We start from the raw sequence: 22,234 nt of genomic DNA on the forward strand, positions 1-22,234 counted from the left end.
ATTCCTGGGATTTTCAAATTTCTACAGGAAGTTCATTAAAAACTTTTCTGCTATTGTGAGACCCCTCACACAGCTCACTAGCATAAAAAAAACCATTCAAATGGTCAGAAGAAGCCAATAAAGCTTTTCACTTGTTAAAGACAAGGTTTACTTCCGCTCCCATATTACGCCATCCAGACCCATTCCTCCAATACATTCTGGAGGTAGATGCGTCAAACATGGCAGTAGGAGCAATACTCTCCCAACGACCAACCCACACTTCACCACTTCATCCAGTCGCCTTTTTTTCTAAATCCCTAAGCAGTCCCGAGATAAATTACCCCGTGGGTAAAAAGGAACTGCTTGCTATAAAATTGGCTCTGGAGAATTGGCGACATTTACTCGAAGGCACCCAATTACCAATAATAATATACACGGACCATAAAAACCTCCAATATCTTCAGACTAGCAAAACTCTCTCGCACCGACAGGTACGATGGTCACTATTCTTTCTAAGGTTTAACTTCCTAGTGACTTACACACCTGCAGATAAGAACAAAAAGGCGGATGCACTATCACGACTAACTGAAGAAAACTACTTTGAAATCCCTTCCGTTCCTATAATACCTCACAAACGCATTATTGGAGTTGTCCGTTCCTTGAAGGAAGAGGTTTTGCATGGTATAAGTTTGGATTCACCCCCACCACAACTAAATACTGATGCAGAAGGCTTCCTCTACTACAACGACAAGCTTTACATACCACCTACCCTACGCACCAAGATCTTGGAATTATCTCATGATGTGCCTATGGCAGGACATATGGGTATGACAAAGACTCTTAATTTGATTTCCGGCAATTCTGGTGGCCTGACATGAAAACATCTATACAAAAATTCGTCTCTTCATGCAATGTCTGTGCCAGGTCCAAAATTGACACTACGAGACCATCCGGTCTACTATGCAGTCTACCAATACCCCAAACTCCATGGGAAGTTTTGTCCTTGGACTTCATCGTAGAATTGCCTCTTTCCAAAGGATTTAATACCATCTTGGTGTCAGTGGACCATCTGACAAAGATGGCACATTTCATTGCTATTCGCAGACTACCTTCGTCCATACAAACGGCAGAACTCCTGATGAAACATGTCTTTAGATTACATGGTATCCCAAAAACTCTCCTGTCTGACCGTGGATCCCAATTTATTTCTAAGTTCTGGCAAGAACTATGTCACATACTACGGATCGAGCGGAAGCTCACTTCTCCTTACCATCCGCAGACCAACGGACAGACTGAAAGAGTCAACCAATGCATCGAGCAGTATTTACGTTGTTACACTTCTTACCAACAGGATGATTGGGTGGATCTTCTCCCTCTGGCAGAATTTGCCTACAACAACGCAACCCACAGTACAACCAAGCAGAGTCCGTTCTACTTGAACTATGGGTTTCATCCCTCTATTCTTCCACCACGCATCCTTCCTTCAAACAACCCAGTAGCCTCAGACTATCTTACCCAAATAAAGGATTCTCTGGGTTTATTAAATACTACCATTGCACACGCTCACAGTCAACAAAAGAAGTACTATGATCTTCGCAGAAGACCTTCTCCACAGTACACTATCGGGGACCTCGTTTGGCTCTCAACAAAAAATTTAAGACTGAAGATCCCTAGCAAAAAGCTTGGACCTCTGTTCTTGGGACCTTTCCCAATCAAAAAACTTATTGGAAAAGCTGCAGTACAGCTTACATTGCCAATAGACCTAAAAATCCATCCCATTTTCCATGTGTCGCTACTGAAGCCCCATGTTCCGGACCAAGGAATAAGGCCTAATATTCCACCTCCGCCTCCTGTACAAGTTGAAGGTGGAGAAGAATACGAGATAAAAGAGATTCTGGATTCTCGTATCTACAGAAGAAGACTTCAGTACTTGGTTAGATGGAAGAACTATGGGCCCCAAGACGACACCTGGCTAAACACCTCTGAAATACATGCCCCTAGATTAATCCGCAATTTTCATGCAAGATACCCAGACAAACCAGCTCCAGAGGCCTTTAGGAGCCGGCCTTAAGGGGGGGGTATTGTAATGTTCCGGTACCTTTGGTACCCTAAATTACTCTTTTCACAAGTGTATGCGCCCCACCATTCTCTTTTGGAAAGGTGCACATACACCTTTAAGACTGAAGCTGTCATCACTCAGCGCCGGACTAGATGGCTATTTAAATCGCCGGTTCTCACTCACATGTGTTCGTTCAAACACCCTTACCTGGATGCTAACTTGGCTTGAAGCTTTCGTGCTTGCAAGCATACCTCGCTGACGGAACCTCGCTGCGCTGATCCCTGCATCCCGCTTCCGGATCATCCGCTCCTCCTGAACCAACCTTCGGCTGTATTGCTATTAGTGCTAAGTACCCCGCAGGGGAACCCTCTATAAACTTATACTAAGCTTACACTATCTAGCTCTGCATAGTAAAGACTATTTATCACATCTGCATATCTAGATTGCTAGCTCTTAAGACTACTGCTACTTATTCCTGCACTGGGTTGATCACTCTTGTATGTCCACCTGCTACTCTGTCATCTGCTACCATACATGATTGCTAAACCTACCTGCATCCATCTGCTACTGTCTTACCTTCAAGTGTCTGTCACCTACCACCTCCACTCAACCTGCCTCTTAAATCTTCATCACTGTGTTACTACATACATAAAGTCACTCTAGGAACCAGCTTGTTGAGTGTGTGTATTTACTAGCTGAATTAAGATCTTCCACACATGATGAGTCATTGAGGTTGGGAATGGTATCTCAGCATCTCTCTTACATGACTACTGAAGTGGAATATTTCTGCAGCTGAAAATCCACACCATACATGAAACGCAGGAGCGTTACACTGCCCCATTATCCCACTACAGAAATCCCCTGGTACCCTTACCAATCATTGAGGTGCCATTTGAGCGGATTGCCATGGATCTCGTAGGTCCCCTGGTGAAGTCAGCAAGGGGGCACCAATATATATTGGTCATCCTAGATTACGCAACTAGGTATCCAGAAGCAGTCCCTTTAAGGAAAACTTCCTCCAAGGCCATTGCTCGAGAATTATTTCAAATGTCTTCTTGAACAGGGTTTCCTAAAGAGATATTGACGGACCAGGGCACCCCTTTCATGTCAAAGGTGATGGCGGACTTGTGCAAGCTATTTCAAATTAAGCAGTTGCGGACGTCCGTCTATCACCCACAGACTGATGGCCTGGTGGAAAGGTTTAATAAAACTCTAAAGTCCATGTTAAAGAGAGTGGTCCAGAAAGACGGAAGGGATTGGGATATGTTACTCCCTGCCCTGTTATTTGCCATCCGGGAGGTTCCACAAGCATCCACTGGCTTCTCGCCATTTGAGTTAGTGTATGGGCGAAGGCCCCGAGGGTTGCTCGATCTGGTAAAGGAAACCTGGGAAAGTGAATCCTCACCACACAAAACTGTGGTAGAACATATCTCCCTAATGCGGGAGAGGGTGGCTAAGGTGATGCCACTAGTAAGGGAGCACCTGCAGAAGGCTCAGGATGCCCAAAAAAGGGTATACAACCGGTCGGCGAAAGTCAGACAGTTTCAAATAGGGGACCGGGTGGCTGTTCTCATACCCACGGTGGAGAGCAAATTCTTGGCCAAATGGCAGGGTCCGTATGAGGTAGTAGAAAAAGTGGGGGAGGTGAACTACAAGGTACACCAGCCCGGGAAAAGAAAACCATACCAGATCTACCACATAAACTTGTTAAAACCGTGGAGAGACAGAGAACAGATATCTGCCATGGTAGGTGTCCAGTCAGGGGACCCTGCAGGGATTGACCTTGTGCAGGTTGCTGCTACCTTGTTGAGGTCCCAATCCCAACAAGCAAAAGAGTTTCTGCAAAGAAATAGGAACATGTTTTCAGGGTTGCCTGGTCTCACCAACGTCATCGAGCATGACATTGTAACTGAGCCCAAGGTAAAAATCCGGTTAAAGCCCTATCGTATTCCAGAAGCTCACAGAGTGGCAGTATCAGAAGAGGTGAAAAGGATGCTTGAACTTGGGGTCATTGAAGAGTCGCAGAGCGAGTGGTCGAGTCCAATCGTGTTGGTACCTAAACCCAACGGCACGCTTCGCTTCTGTAATGACTTTAGGAAACTTAATGAAGTCTCCAAGTTTGATGCTTATCCCATGCCCCGGGTGGACGAGCTAATTGAGCGATTGGGCCCAGCCAGGTATATCACCACGCTGGACCTTACAAAGGGGTACTGGCAGATTCCCCTAACCAAGGAGGCCAGGGAGAAAACAGCCTTTTCTACCCCAGAAGGCCACTTCCAGTACAAGAGGATGCCATTTGGTCTTCATTCAGCCCCCGCCACATTCCAACGGGCCATGGATAAAACTTTGCGCCCACATCTACGATACGCTTCCGTCTATCTAGATGACATAGTCATCTTCAGTACGGATTGGGAGTCTCATCTTCCCAGGGTTCAGGCAGTGGTAGACTCCTTGAGAAGAGCAGGGTTCACCATCAACCCAGAGAAGTGTGCAATCGGGATGGAGGAAGCCAAGTACCTAGGGTACATTGTGGGTAGAGGGCTGGTGAAACCTCAAAGGAGTAAGGTAGAAGCCATACAGGACTGGCCCCGTCCCTTAACCAAAAAACAAATCAGAACATTTTTGGGCATAGTTGGCTACTACCGGAGGTTTGTGCCCAACTTTGCCACCGTGGCTGCACCGTTGACTGACTTGACCAAAGGCAAAAAGTCAGTCATGATAAAATGGAATTCTGAGGCTGAAGAGGCCTTTCGGAAGCTTAAGACTGCATTGTGCCAACATCCAGTACTGGTAGCTCCGGACTTTGCTAGGGATTTCATAGTGCAGACAGATGCTTCAAGTGAAGGGTTGGGAGCAGTCCTTTCTCAAGAGATCAATGGGGAAGAGCACCCCGTAGTTTTCCTGAGTAGGAAGCTGACGTCAGCGGAGAAAAACTACGCTGTGGTGGAGCGGGAGTGTCTGGCCATTAAGTGGGCCTTGGACTCTCTACGGTATTTTCTCCTGGGCAGAAAGTTTTGCTTGGTGTCAGACCATGCTCCGCTAACCTGGATGAGGCAGAACAAACACACCAATGCCAGGGTGACAATATGGTTTCTTTCTCTCCAGGAGTTCAATTTTTTAGTAGAGCACAGACCCGGGAGACAACATCAAAATGCTGATGCCCTCTCCCGAGTCCATTGCATGGTGTCAAATGGTGCCTCCAACACCTCCGCGTTGAGGCAGAGGGGGGGATGTGTACAGGACGCCAAGGTTGGGTCCTGGACGGGTGCTATATAGCACCAATTTTTGGGTTATGGACCCTTTAAGTGTGGAAGTACTCAGGGGGTCACCCAGGATGGGTGAGGAATTCCCGGGAATAGCCTGAAACAGGAGAGGACTGACTCGCAGTTCTCTCTGGTTTAATAGAGAAGTATTTGGGACCCGGGATTTCGGAGACCCCGAAGCGATATTCGGGTGGGAAGGGGTCTCCACCCCTGACTCAGGATTCCAGCACACACAGGGTTAAAAGCCTCCAGGAAGCAGCTCTTAAAAAGACAGGAAGTAGTGATAGGTGTGGTGGTGAGGAGGAGTTGGTGTTGGCACCTGTCTTGGAGAGCTGGGAGTTTGGCTGGAGGCTGCAAGAAGCAGGACTTAACAAGGACTGTTAAACCTTGGGGCCAAAGACCCAACTACAAACCGTATGTGTTTTCCTTTTACTTTGTGCTGAAGATAAGTGGACTTTATTTTGTATTTCTGTGTGCTGCTGGAAGCTTGATTTTGTGTTACCTGCTGAATAAAAGCCTTTTTGTTGAAGTTTTACGGTTTTGCACTCGGTCCTGTGCTGCTACAATCCCCCCAAACATTACAATACTAAGACACTGAAGTTACAGCAATTATTTTTTCTTGTGTGTTTTAAAAAAAAAAAAAAAATTGGCTGTTTATTGAAAGCACTACTGTCAGTGTTAGATGGTTTGTTTCATCCTGTAACTGATACATCTGAAGGGCAGCTTGTTCTTTTAAAAAGTAACAGACTTAGTGACTGGATCAGCAGATGAAAATAGAAGAAAGTCTAAAAATGAAAATGAATGCAGCCACCACACCTAATGATTGGTAAGCAGCAATATATTACATTTTTGGAAGTGCATTCAATGAGTGTTTACTGGACAGGTCAATGTACTGTTAGGGCTCTTTCACACAGGTGGGACCGTTCAGATCCGCCTGTCCATTTTTTTTGCGGATCTGAACTGTCCCCCCATACATCCCTATGGGGCATCGGATGTCAGCGGAGACATGTCCGCTGACATCTGATCCGATCCGTCAAATCTGGATGAATGGAAACCCTATTTTCCATCCGTCCAGCGGATCGGATGGGATCGGATGAGAATGGACCGATGGCCTGTTCCCATCCGGTTCCCCCATATAGATGTATGGGGAACTGACAGCTGTGTCTCCGCACGCAGCGCTGGGAGAATAGCTGTCATCCTCCTGCTCAGCGGGGGATCGGTGGATCGATCCCCTGCTGAGATAAACGGAGTCTGTCTGACGGACAGTGTGAAAGGGGCCTTATAGGGAAGAAGAAAAAACAAACCAAGCAAAATTACATTATTTTTCACAATCAAAATTCTGCAATGTCATTAAATGATCTTTTGAAAAATAGAAAATGAAATATTTCTTACGTGTTCTGCAGGCTTCCATTCAAAGTGGTTTTACCTTCAATCAAACCTTTAATAATACAATAAAAAGTTAAATGAAAGTTTGTCTAAAAAATACTAACATGTACCAAACAGCCTCTATTTAGTAAAGATTTCTGATCAGTTTAAGCCCTGGCTCACACTGATGCGATGCAAGAAATGCAGCGAATCCTGTGCGTTTCCCACACTGCATAAGAATCGCACATCGCCCATGCTATCTGCTGCCGGTGTCAATGTTGGGTTAGCGACACCATGAAACAGCTTGCAAAATGCAGAGCGATTGCCAGAAACAGGTGCAGAAAAAAAGGGTCCTGCACCATTTTGGTGAGGATGCCATGCGATTTGAGCCATACAAAATGTGGTGTCCCGCAACGCACAAGTGTGAACCCAGTCCTAAAGTGTATCTATAGCCAAACCTTTTCTTTACTTTTGGATAGAGTAGGAAAGCATTCGATTCCCTGTTCTAATTGCTGCATGTGTCCCAGCTGGGGAGATTCTCCCCTCTTGGCCCGGTGTCCATTATCACTGAGATACAAAATAACGGAAGGGAAATCCAAAATGTTACAGTTTTCATCAGAGCAGGAGGTGAAGGGAGAACTTTCAGTAGGGAATCTGGTATCGATGACAACTCTTTTCATTATGTTGCTATATCTCCAGCACACTCAAAAAATAAGATAACTGGAACTGTAATAATTCCTTACACTTTCCAAAAGCTTATGTTTTATATGCACTGCAAGGTTTATGCTTACAATGTAATTCCTTCTGGTAGTATCAGATTCAGAGCTTTGTACTGCATGTAACATTCAACCTTATTCAATAAAACACTTTTTTGGTCTTTATTTAATTTTTAAAGGGTTTTTGGAAATGACCATGATTCTTATTCTCAAGCAACAACTAAAAATGTTCTTTTTGGTTTAAAGGGTAACTCCACTTTCATGGGGAATAAAAATAGCAAATAAAGAAAAAACAATATAGCGTACAAATCATATTGTAATTGAATGTTATTAAAAATGAACTTTCTTTTTCAGTCTGCAGCCGCTGTAATTTTCTGAAAATGCAATGCAATATGGCTACCTGGAGCTGTTCTGTACACAGAATGTGTACTCACCACACCCCAGAAACATCATTTTCTGCTTGTGTGATTGGCTCACCAATTTTCCCAGAAGTCTGCACTAAGATACAAGTCAGATTTCTGGCATCCCCTGGAACAAAAATGTAATTTTTGGTGAGATACTCCCAGTAGGAACACATCTAAAGGGATGCAGGCTCAGCAGTTTACTTCATTAGTGCTCTGCAGCTTCCACAGCTGACAGATAATTATGAAACCACTCCCAATAGACCCACTCAGCACAGAGGAACAAACAATGATTTTTTCAGAATAACAAAAGGTAGGAATCTGCAATATAGTTTGTTACAATCCTTGTAATGTACATAAATCACTCAGAGGGGAAGGTTTTTTTTCTCAACAAAAGCGGAGTTACGTTTTAAAGACAATTCACAGATGTTAAGGCATAGCTCCCAACTGTCCCAGATTTTGAGGGACTGTCCCCGATCATACCAAAGTCCCTCTGTCCCTCTTTCCTCCTCATTTGTCCCTCATTTTGATCTGATCAATACAATTGTATATACATTGCACTTTTTATATTTCAAAAAGTGTTTCCCGGTGCTAAACCTTTCATTAAATTTCTAAATGGCTGCATTTGTAAATTCCAATAGCCAATATAAAGCAATAGTAGTGGTAAAAATGCACTTGTAGGTTTAACCAATCACTTTTTAGTTTACAATTCTCTTTTAGGGGGACGTGGCAGAGGTTGTGTTCTATACCTACATACCTTTGCTAGTAGGTGTCCCTCATTCTCATCTCAGAAAGTTGGGAGGTTTGGTTAAGAGCCTATTCACGCTATTAGGCAAAAGTGAAAATACATTTCAAGTAGAAATCAAATCATTTCCTATGGAGTTGGTTCACATCTATATATTGGAGTTTAATGTCTTGGCAGTCACGCTGCTACACAGGCCGCGACATTTTTAACTTGAGCTGACAAAGTGGCTGGGCGACCTGGAAAAGCTAAAAATATAAAAAAGAAGAATATATAACTGCGCTAACTACTAAGAAACACAGCAGCAACTTAAATTGTGACAAGCAAAATAGGTAAGTGTAAGGGCTAAGTTGCGCTAACGGGTACTAAATCCACAGATAAATGTCAGATGAAGCACACTAATGATAGTCCACAGATTGACAAGTCCGTATCCAAAATGAAAAAGGCACAGTCCAAAAATGAGTATTCCAATGGTGGATGGTTAAACCAACATTCAAATCTCCTTACCGGAAAGCAGAATGGAGTTCGCCCAAAAACTCTAGTCGGATTTAAACCTCAGCCTTCAGTCAATATGATCAGGAGTCCTCACATCCACAGGTGATGGTCATATGTAAAGATAAATAGACAATCCATAGCGTAATACTGTTGAATGCTATTTCATCACCCAGAGGAGTGCACACCGTCACCAGATGGTTAATAGTAGGAAACACCAGTGACCTTAAGTCCCAAATGCTTACCAGATAGTAAAGGTAATGATTGGAAATAGAAGTGCCACACAGAGCCCTTTCCCGACACCACTGCCTCTTACCAGATATAAATTAGTGAGAGCCACACAAACTGTCATCCAATCCCCGGAGCCAGTAGCTCTAATGGTCCTTCCAAATTATGTCAGGCTCTCCCAGAAACATGGGTTAAACCACTCTCTCCAGAAGCCAATCCACGGAGCAGATGTCACCAGGAGAAAACTCTATTGCTGACTCGATCATGTATCAGTGCTCCGGATCCGACTCACACTTAAGTGATGAAATAGCATTCAACAGTATTACGCTATGGATTGTCTATTTATCTTTACATATGACCATCACCTGTGGATGTGAGGACTTCTGATCATATTGACTGAAGGCTGAGGTTTAAATCCGACTAGAGTTTTTGGGCGAACTCCATTCTGCTTTCCGGTAAGGAGATTTGAATGTTGGTTTAACCATCCACCATTGGAATACTCATTTTTGGACTGTGCCTTTTTCATTTTGGATACGGACTTGTCATTACTGTGACCTGGAAAAGCTTTCTGGTGAGTAATATCATTCTTCACTGCTGCCCTTACCGTCTAAAGCTTTTGACATCGCAGGCATACCTGGCCAGTGGCGGTATCTTCCACTTCCTGGCCTGGATCCTCTATTGCCATCCCTGAGAGGGAGATCATGCCGGGCTGATTCCATATGATAAGCACTTAATAAATGTGAGTTGTCATTGTCTTTTTTACTTACCAAAAAAAGGGCCTTTAGGGTATATTGACACCGCATGCAGTGGAACTGCATTGGGCAGCTATTCCAGTGAAGTCCCACTATATGGGCAAGGCAAAATGCCATGTCTTCTATGTGCCCAATGTGCAGGCATGATGCGCTGAAAAAAACTACTGCATGAGTACTTTTTTTCAGCACAGTTGCTGCCCTGCACCAGCAACTGAACTTTATAAGATGTCTGTGTGGCATCTCAATAAAGTTTATAAAAAAAAAATAATACAGTGTGATACACCAAGCATCATCACTGCACTGATCTCGGCCACGCCACACACCAGCAGCTGCATTGTAATGCAGCAGCTGGTGTGAACGAACCCCTAATAATACACTCAGACTGGTGTGCCTCTTTATGCAACCGGAGATGTCTTCAGCCTCTGTGTGGAGCTGCCACAAGTGTATTGGAACAACATGGAGTTAAACCCTCGGTGTACCATACATGGACTTTAATGGACTCCTATGTATGGCTTTTTTTGCATAGTTATTGTGGGGTTGATTTACTAAAGGCAAATGGACTGTGCACTTTACAAAGTGCAGTTGCACTCTGCATGAGCAGTTTCTCCGGAGTTTAGTAGTAGGGATGATCGAACGGTTCGGGTCGACCATCAGTTCGACCCGAACATTGGCTGTTCGAGGTTCGGCCGAATTTAGAACTTTTTGCCCAAAAAGTTCGGAATTCGGCAACCAGAACCGACCAAAATGCAATGGTTTAGGAAATGGGCTTTAAAAGCCCATGATTGGACCAGAACCACCAGTAAAAGCCAATTGAGGGGGCAGGAGAATGCTAGGAATGTAATTGGAGTGACTAGGGGGTCCATAGTCCAATCATTAGTGAATACGCCCCCCAGGATATAAGATAGCCCCCGCCAAATTCCTAACATTCTCATACAGGGACATGGAAGAGAGTGGAATGCTGTTCTGTTACTTCTGTTACAAAGTATCATTTAGCAATTTTTAGTGTGAGGAAAGGGATATCTAGTGTAGTTAGGGTGCTATTTTTCACTATAGTTAGCTTTAATTTATTCAGTTTCTGTAGGGAAAGTGTTAAGTGTAAGGGGACTTTAGTGTAGTGTTAACTGACTCTGACTGCTATGGCAGGGTGACAAAACCCTTCCATAGCAGGGTGACCGCTATAGAGAAAAGATTGTTTCTCTTGTGTCACTTCAGAGCAGGGATATGGCTCCTCTCCCGTAAGCCATAATGTGTGATTAATAGTCCCTGGGGCATGACCCAGAACCCTAGGCACTTTTTAGGGGCATTTATTGGGTTTTAGGGCTTTAAAATGGTGTTTTTTGATTACCGAATTTCGGGTCCCATTGATTTCAATGGGGTTCTGAAATCCGGGCCGAACTTTCGGGTAGTTCGGATGTTTTGGCCGAACAAAACTTTTCAAAAGTTCGATCATCCCTATAAAGGAGCAGAAGCTCTGCTGACTTCCATCATGCAATCATGTGCAAGTAAAAATGCTGTATATTTTCCTTGCACGTGATTGGGTATTCTTTGCAAGGTGAAGTTTTATACTATTTACTGGAGCAACTGCACTTCGCAAACTGCACAGTCTATTTGCCATTTGAGTACCGCTATCACAGTGATCTTCAATTCTCCACTAGTTTCTGGGTTCTGCGCTGAGTGGCTGCCCTGTTGCCTAATGAACACAGGAGGTAATTTAAGCTGGATACACACTATCCAACTTTTGTGGTTAGATTTCCTTCAGATTTACCTTTTCTATGTAGTACAAGAGCCTGCCAGATTGCTTACAAATTGAAAGTGTTTAATTTTGACCTCATATTATATGGTTTTGGAAAGTCTAAAGGAAAAAGTCTTCAGAAAATCTTATAGTGTGTATGGCCCTTTACTCAGCACAGACACCATTCAGAGAACACTTTGCATTCTCTTTGTGAATTCAAAGCATTCTCTGATTGGACAAGGTGAAAATCGTGACGTGTCCTCCCCATCTTGTTCAGTCTGAGAACACTGCATTTATCGAGAAAATTAAGTGTTTTCTGAATGGCGGCCATGATGAGTGAGCAATAGGGTTGAGCGAACACGGACTGTATTATTCGTGTTCGTACCGAATAATTGGATTTTTGTTACCCGAACACGGACCCGAAAACTTTACTGTATGTTCGGGTAAAAATCCGTGTTCGGTCATTTTATTTCTGGGTTTTGTATGCATTGGCGCGCTTTTCATGGCGGGCTTTCAACAGCCAATCAACAAGCATTTAACTGGTGTGCCTTAAGCCATCCCAGCCATGCCTACAAATGTATTAGTAGCTGTGATTGGCCATCTGAAGCATGTGACCAAGTCTTTATAAGTCCGAGGCAGTGCCGCTGCGTCATTCTGCTGTGTTAGTTCAGGGACAGAGCACACATCATACGTGCTGGCTGCTAATTAGGGACAGACAGGCAAAAAAAAACATTTGTGTCCAGATAGAATTAAGGGACAGGTCGGAGTGTGTTAGGCAGGGAGAGTTGTAGGACATTTTAGGGAGAGGCTGCTGATTTTTAGCGTCAGTTTTCTACAATCGATTTTGCAGTGACCGATCTTATCAATCCTTTTAGGGAGAGGCTGCTGATTTTTAGGGTCAGACAGTGTGTTCTACAATCGATATTGCTGGGTGGGGTTTGCAGTGACCGATCTTATCAATCCTTTTAGGGAGAGAGGCTGCTGATTTTTAGGGTCAGACAGTGTGTTCTACAATTGATATTGCTGTGTGGGGGGGTTTGCAGTGACCGATCTTATCAATCCTTTTAGGGAGAGGCTGGAGATAGTCAGGTGTCAGTGGTCCACATCGATTTTGCTGTGTGTGGGGTGCAGTGAACACAATCTTTTTTGCCCACTGAGGAGGAGGGAGAAAAGTCTTTTTCTATCAGTCACTGTGTGCAGCGTTTGTCCTTCAGCTGTGCTGTGCTGACTCTGATCATACACTGCTGTGTTCAGTGTTCAGTTCACATGTGCTATTATTGAGTGGTTTCAAAAATCATACACTTTTTTTCTATTCCACTATTCAATATACAGCCTTGGGTTAAAAAAAATTAAATTGTGGCCTGCAGCAGAGCTGAATGATATAAGACACTGCTGTTCACATCATGTGCTATTGATAAATCACACCAATCTTATATCATATTTTCTATTCCGCTATTCAATAAAAACCTTTGGGTATCAATTAAATTGCGGGATAGTCTGTGTTTGGTAGGTGTGAGATACACCTTTCCAAGTTTTTGGGGTTCATCTCATACTTCTGAAGATTTGAGGGTGCTGCCTGTTCCAAACTCCTCCTACTCCTCATCCTGCCTTTAGGGGTACAAACAGTAGTAATTGGGGCCTAGTGTGGTTGTGTACGTGTGAGATACATACACTTTTTTTGATCATATTTTCTATTCCGCTATTCAATAAAAACCTTTGGGTATAAACAATTAAATTGCGGGATAGTCTGTGTTGGTACGTGTGAGATACACCTTTCCAAGTTTTTGGGGTTCATCTCATACTTCTGAAGATTTGAGGGTGCTGCCTGTTCCAAACTCCTCCTACTCCTCATCCTGCCTTTAGGGGTACAAACAGTAGTAATTGGGGCCTAGTGTGGTTGTGTACGTGTGAGATACATACACTTTTTTTTTGATCATATTTTCTATTCCGCTATTCAATAAAAACCTTTGGGTATAAACAATTAAATTGCGGGATAGTCTGTGTTGGTACGTGTGAGATACACCTTTCCAAGTTTTTGGGGTTCATCTCATACTGCCGAGGATTTGAGGGTGCTTCAGTCTGCCTCCTGCCTGTTCCGAACTCCTCCTACTCCTCATCCTGCCTTTAGGGTACAAAAAATTGTAATTGGGGCCTAGATTGTGTTTGTACGTGTGAGATACACTGTTTTGTAAAATTTGTCCTATTCCGCTATTCAATATACACCCTGATTGAGTGTAAAAAATTAAATTGCGGCATAGTCTGTATCGGTACGTGTGAGATACACCTTTTAAATTTGTTTGGCGCATCTCCTTCCACCGCCAAGGATTGCAGGGCACTTCAATTTGCCTCCTGTTCCCAACTCCTCCTACTCCTCTTCTTCATCCTCCCTTTAGGGTACAAAAAAATGTAATCGGGGCCTAGTCTGTGTTTGTACGTGTGAGATACACCGTTTTTTTATCCTTTTTCCTATTCCGCTATTTAATATACACCCTTTTGGGGTAAAAAACATTAAATTGCGGCATAGTCTGCATATTTGACTGTGAGATACACCCGTGCGATACTGTTGTTGTTTTGTTCCGCTATTCAATAAACACCTTTCTAGGGCAAGATCATAAATTACAGAAATATGAGGAGACCGTCAAATAGGGGCCGTGGCCTGGGTCGTGGTGCTGCTGGTAGAGCTCCTGTTGCAAGGAGAGGACGTGGTCGATCTGTGCCAGCTACACGCACAAGTGAAACACCTTCCTCAAGTGTTAGTAGGCGACAGAACCTGCATCAGTATTTGGTAGGGCATCATACGCCTCTAGAAGTGATGAGGCCAGAAGAAGTAGAGGTGATAGTAGATTGGTTTGCTGCTGACAGTGCCTCCAGTTCCTTCACATTGTCTCCCACCCAGTCTACTGCAGAAAGGTCAGAGTTGGCACCTGCAGCCGATGTCCAACCGTCTTTCACCTCACCCCCTTGCAAATCAGGCAAGCAGTCTGAGCCCCAAGCCATACAGCAGTCTCTTCTTCTTTTTGATGACTCTGTCAGCAGGGTTTCCCAGGGCCATCCACCTAGCCCTGCCCCAGAAGTGGAAGAGATTGAGTGCAGCGATGCCCAACCACTTATTTCTCAAGATGAGTACATGCAAGGACCATCGCAGCACGTCTCCGATGATGACGAAACGCAGGTGCCAACTGCTGCGGCGTTCAGAATTGTGGAGACCGACAAGGAGGGCAGGGGTGAAGACTGGGTGGAAGATGATGTGGAGGACGATGAGGTCCTCGACCACACATGGAATGAAGGTCATGCAGGTGACCTGAGTAGTTTGGAGGAAGAGGCGGTGGTCGCACAGAGCCACCAGCACAGCAGAAGAGGGAGCAGGGTGCAGAAGCGGAGCGGCCGTGCCCTAGACACTACGCCTGCTACTGCCCAACGCAGCAAGGGAACGAGCGCAACAAAACCAGCTCAAAGGAGTTCTCTAGCGTGGAAGTTCTTTAGAAAATGTGCTGATGACAGGACACGAGTGGTTTGCACCCTGTGCAATCAGAGCCTGAAGCGAGGCATAAACCTTCTCAACCTGAGCACAACCTGCATGATCAGGCATCTAAGTGCAAAGCACGAGCTGCAGTGGAGTAGACACCTTCAAAACCAAGAAACGTCTCTGGCTCATCCTGCTTCCTCTTCTGCTGCAGTCTCGGCCGCTCCATCCACATCTGTAGTGATACCGGCACCTGCCACCCCGCAAACAGACGATCTGTCAGCAACACCACCACCTGGGTCACCAACCATCTCCACAATGTCCCGTGGAAGCGTTTAGCTTTCCATCTCCCAAACACTTGAGAGGAAGAGGAAGTACCCCCTACACACCCGCGATCCCTGGCCCTGAATGCCAGCATTTCAAAATTCTTGGCCTTTGAAATGCTGTCATTCCGTCTGGTGGAGATGCACAGTTTTAAAAACCTTATGTCGGTGGCTGTCCCACAGTACGTCGTGCCCAGCCGCCACTACTTTTCCAGGCAAGCCATCCCTTCCCTGCACAACCAAGTGGGGGAAAAAATCAGGTGTGCACTGCGCAACGCCATCTGTGGCAAGGTCCACCTAACTACCGATACGTGGACCAGTAAGCACGGCCAGGGGCGTTATATCTCCCTAACGGCACACTGGGTAAATGCAGTGGCGGATGGGCCTGAGGCGGATAGCAATTTGGCGCATGTCCTTCCACCACCGAGGATTGCAGGGCGCTTCAGTTTACCTCCTGTTCCTAACTCCTCCTACTCCGCCTCCTCATCCTCTACCGCCTCCTCATCCGGACAGCGCAACACCTTCACCACCAACTTCAGCACGGCCAGGGGTAAACGACAGCAGGCAGTTTTAAAACTTGCCTGTTTGGGGGAAAAAACCACACACCGCGCAGGAGTTGTGGAGGAGCATGGAACAGCAGACAAATGAGTGGTTGCTGCCAGCGAGCCTCAAGCCCGGCCTGGTGGTATGCGATAACGGGCAAAATCTCATAGCAGCTCTGGGCCTAGCCGGTTTGACGCACATCCCTTGCCTGGCGCATGTGCTGAATTTGGTTGTGCAGAGGTTCCTTAAAAACTACCCCGATATGTCAGAGCTGCTGCAGAAAGTGCTGGCCGTCTGTGCGCACTTTCGGCGTTCTCACCCTGCTGCTGCTCGCCTGTCAGCGCTGCAGCGTAACTTCGGCCTTCCCGCTCACCGCCTCATATGTGACGTGCCCACAAGGTGGAACTCCACCTTGCACATGCTGGAAAGACTGTGCGAGCAGCAGCAGGCCATAGTGGAGTTTCAGCTGCAGCACGCACGCGTGAGTCGCTCTGCGGAACAGCACCACTTCACCACCAATAACTGGGCCTCCATGCGAGACCTGTGTGCCTTGTTGCGCTTGTTGCGCTGTTTTGAGTACTCCACCAACAGGACACGAGTGGTTTGCACCCTGTGCAATCAGAGCCTGAAGCGAGGCATAAACCTTCTCAACCTGAGCACAACCTGCATGATCAGGCATCTAAGTGCAAAGCACGAGCTGCAGTGGAGTAGACACCTTCAAAACCAGGCACCAATAACTGGGCCTCCATGCGAGACCTGTGTGCCTTGTTGCGCTTGTTGCGCTGTTTTGAGTACTCCACCAACATGGCCAGTGCCGATGACGCCGTTCTCAGCTTAACTATCCCACTTCTATGCCTCCTTCAAAAAACAATTTGGGCGATGATGGAAGAGGATGTGGCACAGGATGAGGAGGAGGAGGAGGAGGATGAAGAGGTAACATTTCCAAGGCTTTCAGGGCAGTCATTCGCAAGGGGCTCCGAGGGTGGGTTCCTGCACACAAACGCCAGGGACACAATTGTCCAGCAGGGGCACAGTTCTGGAGGATGAGGAGGAGGAGATGGAGGAGGAGATGGAACCATGTTCACAGCAGGGTGGCACCCAGGCCAGCTCATGGCCATCACTGGTGCGTGGCTGGGGGGGATACAGAGGACACAGACGATACACCTCCCACAGAGGACAGCCTTTCGTTGCCTCTGGGCAGCCTGGCACACATGAGCGATTACATGCTGCAGTGTCTCCACAACGACCGCCGAGTTGCCCACATTCTAACTTACAAGGACAACGTACCGTCCTTAATTCACTCACTGGAGCGCGATCGCAAGATGCGCGAGTACAAGCGCACGCTGGTAGATGCGATGCTGCTGGCATTCCCACCTGACAGCGGGGCCACAGTGGAAGCACAAGGCAGAGGAGGAGGAGGAAGAGGTCGCCAACGCAACCAGGGCACCGCCAGCACCTCAGAAGGCAGGGTTAGCATGGCCGAAATGTGGAAAAGCTTTGTCAGCACGCCACAACAAACAGCAGCACCAGCAGCTCATATGGAACGTCTTAGCAGGAGGCAGCATTTCACCAACATGGTGGAGCAGTATGTGTGCACACGCCTACATGTAGTGAATAACGGGTCTGCCCCCTTCAACTTCTGGGTCTCCAAATTGGGCACATGGCCTGAGCTTGCCCTTTACGCCTTGGAGGTGCTGGCGTGCCCTGCAGCCAGTGTATTATCTGAACGGGTATTTAGCACGGCTGGGGGCGTTATCACAGACAAGCGCAGCTGCCTGTCCAGAGACAATGTGGACAAGCTCACGTTCATTAAAATGAACCAGGCATGGATCCCACGGGACTTTTCCGTACCTTGTGCAGAATAGCGATGGATACCGACCTTACCCAGCCATTGTTCTATTTTTGCTCTTGCTTTTGTTCTCACTCTTTTGGGGTGTATCCTCATTTAAAATTTCTGAAAAAAAGCAGTGTTGGCTACCTCGTCCTCCTCAGGGCCAGATTAACATAGGGGCTATTGGAGCTGCAGCTCCAGGCCCCTACCTTAATATAGGCCCCGGTTTGGCCATATTCACTGTTACCGCTCTTCTGTTGTAAACACAGAAGTCTGGCTTCTATGCTCGCTTCCCCAGGCAGCTCCCTCAGAACCTCCCCACACAGCACGAAGGCCGGACAAGGAGGGACAGTTGCCGATGCATGGATGTGTTTATGGGCTTCAGAGACAGCATCCCATGTTGAATTAGGCATGCATGGCTGCACCCTTCCTCCTCTGGGTGCATGCCAAGGCACGGCCCTTAAGGCCCTTCAAAATCCTCAGCACCAAGCCCATGATGCTCTTAATCCGGCCCTGGTCCTCCTCCACCGCTGCTTCCACCTACACTGCCCATAGGTGCGCGCAGCCTATTGCATTAGGGTGTGCACCCCAAAGTTTAAATACACATGCACGTGTTTGCCTACATGTACATGGCCCCGATACATTACTCTCCCTGCTGGCAAAGCGAAATAGAGCAGAGCAGGTCCGAGGGAGATCTTTCCCATTTCCTCACTGGCAAACAGAGCGATAATGCTATGTGCCCTAGGTGATTAGGGTGTGCCCAGGTACACCTGGCACACCCTGTGCGCACGCCTATGACACCGCCACATCCACCACCACCTCAACCTCCCTCCTACTCCATGTGGGCCTCGTCCTTCAGAGATGAAGAACATTGTTTTATTTTTCTGTTTTTTTTTTTGTTGTTTTAAGTTATTTCCCTATCCACATTTGTTTGCAGAGCACTTGCCATGCTCTTAACTACGTTTTGCTGCCATTTGCAGCACTCTAGCCCTTTCCATTGGTGTTTTAGAGCCATTTTAGTGCCTGAAAGTTCGGGTCCCCATTGACTTCAATGGGGTTCGGTGTCCGGGAAAAGTTTGTCAAATGTCCGGGACAAGAAACCGGACTTTTTTTTAAAGTTCGGCCGAACCCGCGGAACACGGACATCCAGGTGTCCGCTCAACTCTAGTGAGCAACCTTCTGTTTACACAGAACCCAGAAGCCAGCAGTGATCACTGTTGTATGGTGCATACTACAGTGATTTCCAGCTACCACAGAGATCGGCTAGGTATGACATATACATACCCACTTACATTGGTCTAAAATGGACCAATCTAACTATGCAAAAAGCCAAAACACAAACAAGCCTCAGCGCTCACTACATCTCACATCCAATGGTACAATGGCAATGTTTAACCACATCCATACCGGCGCATAGTAATATGACGCCGGCAGGATGGCTTTACCGTTCCGGGCGGCCGTCATATGACGTCCGCCCGTTCTAGCTGCTACTGCGCGCCCCCGAGGGCGCGCACCGCAGCGATCAGGGATTAGGCTTGTCCCTCGGACATAGCCAATCCCTGATCAAGGTAAACAGCCAATAGAAATTGGCTGTTTACCACGTGATCGGCTGTGTCAATCACAGCCGATCACATGAGTGGCTCAAGCGCGAGCCGCTCGTTCTCTCTGCAATGCGCGCCCCCGGGGGCGCGCAGAGCAGCGCTCGGGGACGAGGCTCGTCCCACGGACAGAGCCAATCCCCGATCTTGGTAAATAGCCAATGAAATTGGCTTTTTACCACGTGACCGGCTGTGTCCAATCACAGCCGGTCACAAATGTCAACAAAGATGTGGGTAACTCACTGTTACCAGGCTCTTCTCCTCACACACCGATCCAGTGTGAGGAGGAGATCTACAAACAGTGAGTTACTACAGCATTACCAGAGTATTGTGGAATTACTGTGCCCTGATCGCCCCCAGCAAATAAAGAGTACCTGTCCCCTGGCCATCTGAGTACCCGAGTACCTGTCCCCTGGCCATCTGAGTACCCGAGTACCTGTCCCCTGGCCATCTGAGTACCCGAGTACCTGTCCCCTGGCCATCTGAGTACCCGAGTACCTGTCCCCTGGCCATCTGAGTACCTGTCGCTTACCCATCAGAGTACCCGAGTACCTTCCACCTGCTCATCAGAGTACCTGCCACCTGAAGTACCCGAGTACTTGCCGCCTGCTCATCAGTACCAATCACTACCCATCAGTACTCATTAGTACTCATCAGTACCTATCAGTATCAGTACTGATCACCAGTACCCATCAGTACAGTATCAGTATCAGTACTACTACTATCACCTGCCTGTCACCTGCCCATAAGAGTACCCGAGTACCTGTCACCTGCCTATCGGGAGTACCTGCCACCTGCTCATCAGTACAAGAGTACCTGTCACCTGCCCAGCAAAGTACCTGAGTACCTGTCACCCTCCATACAGCTACCATGTCCAAGTCCAAAAGGGTTTTCACTGCCGAAAAGGCCTGTGAAATGATATCCATGATGAGTGACGGCAGCGGGGAGCTCTCACTTTCCAAAGCGGAAACCCTTTCTGAATCCGGTTCCGAATTTGAGCCCTTTGAAGGCTTTACATCCGGCACTGAATCGGAGGAGGAAGAAGTTCGGCCTAAAAGACGCCGCACTGAAAACCAGGCAGACACCAACAACGCCAATGGCCAATCGGCAAACGCCAACGGTGCTGGACCCCAGGAGGAAATGCCCAGTACAAGCACTGGAATTTCACACCAGCCCCAAAGAAGAAGAGCCCAAATGCAGCTTCCGGATGCCTTGGCAAACCCATTGTGGCTGCCTTCTAGCTCTGGGTCAGCTACAATCCCCCCCTTCACAGCACAGCCAGGTTTGCAGGTCAACACCCAAAATTTTGCTCTAATTGATTTTTTTAATTTATTTTTCCCTGTGGAGTTCCTTCAAGCCATCGTCGACCAAACAAATCTTTTTGCCCAACAATTCATAGAGAACAACCCCACCTCATATCATTCCCGTCCTTTTGAATGGAGACCCCTAACAGTAGAAGAGTTCAAAGTGTTTTTGGGCCTTACAATCAATATGGGGGTTACAAAAAAAAAAACGAGCTGCATTCTTATTGGTCCACCAAACCCATCCACCATATGCCACTTTATTCATCAGTCATGCCCAGGTCCCGCTATGAAATTATAATGCGCTTCCTGCATTTCAACGATAATTCCCAGTGCCCTCCCCGAGATGATCCCAATTATGATAAACTCTACAAAATTCGCCCCCTAATTGATTACTTTTCCAGACGGTTCCCCGAAGTCTATGTCCCTGACCAAAAGATCGCTGTGGACGAATCACTGGTCCACTTCACAGGCCGGCTGGCATTTAAGCAGTATATTCCCAGCAAGAGGGCTAGGTACGACTTAAAACTAAACAAGCTCTGCGAAAGCCAAACTGGATACGTGTACGCCTTTCGCGTGTACGAAGGCAGAGACTCTGAGCTCCAGCCCCCTGAGTGCCCAACGTACATGGGAGTAAGTGGGAAGATTGTCTGGGACCTAGCCTTCCCATTGCTGCAAAAGGGGTACCATATTTATATGGACAACTATTACACCAGTTTGCCCCTTTTCCGCCACTTGTACCTGAAGAAAACCTTGGCCTGCGGTACAGTAAGAAAAAACCGGAAGGGCTTTCCGCAGAGTCTGGTCACCACTCCTTTACAAATCGGGGAATCCGCAAGCCTAAGAAACGAGGAAGTAATGGCTTTGAAGTGGAGGGATAGTAAGGACGTTTACCTCATGTCCACCATCCACGATGACACCTCAGTGGAAATTGGAAGACGACGCGGTCCCATTCAAAGTCCCTTTCAAAAGCCTGCTTGCATCCTCGAGTACAATAAGTACATGGGGGGGGGGGGGTGGACTTAAACGATCAAATGCTGCAGCCCTATCTCCCGACACGAAAGACCCTCTTTTGGTACAAAAAAGTTGCAGTGTACTTTTTCCATTTTGCCACGTACAATGCCTTTTGTCACCTATAAAAAGTCCACAACAACACCAATCCCCTTCCTCCAGTTTATTGAAGACATTGCCACTGCCCTCATTTACCAGCAAGGATCCCCCCCAGAAATCATTCGTTCGGATTGTGTCAGCAGACTTCATGAGCGCCATTTCCCTTTCCATATCCCACCTTCAGAAACCGGAAGAAGACGCCAAAAAAAGTGTCGGGTGTGTAGCAAAAGAGGAGTTAGGAAAGACACCAGTTTCCATTGTCCCGATTGTCCCTCCCAACCTGGCCTTTGCATTGGAGAATGCTTCAAAATATATCACACTGCCCTAAACTTTTAG

The 22,234-nt window shown here is 46.7% G+C and overlaps 1 protein-coding gene across 1 annotated transcript in view; it reads right to left on the reverse strand.

Moving 5' to 3' along the window:
- LOC309543600 (proteinase-activated receptor 1-like) overlaps nt 1–22,234 on the reverse strand; it is a gene marked incomplete at both ends in the record, with an annotated part of 70,410 nt that overhangs the window by 42,477 nt on the left and 5,699 nt on the right. Inside the window, one exon of the mRNA XM_082242972.1 lies at nt 6,694–6,739. Within this exon, the coding sequence (XP_082099098.1) occupies nt 6,694–6,739 (46 nt within the window). The remainder of the gene's footprint in view (nt 1–6,693; nt 6,740–22,234) is intronic.

Source organism: Pelophylax lessonae, assembly GCF_965119305.1.
Source record: "Pelophylax lessonae genome assembly, chromosome: 1".
Classification (NCBI taxonomy): Eukaryota; Metazoa; Chordata; class Amphibia; order Anura; family Ranidae; genus Pelophylax; species Pelophylax lessonae.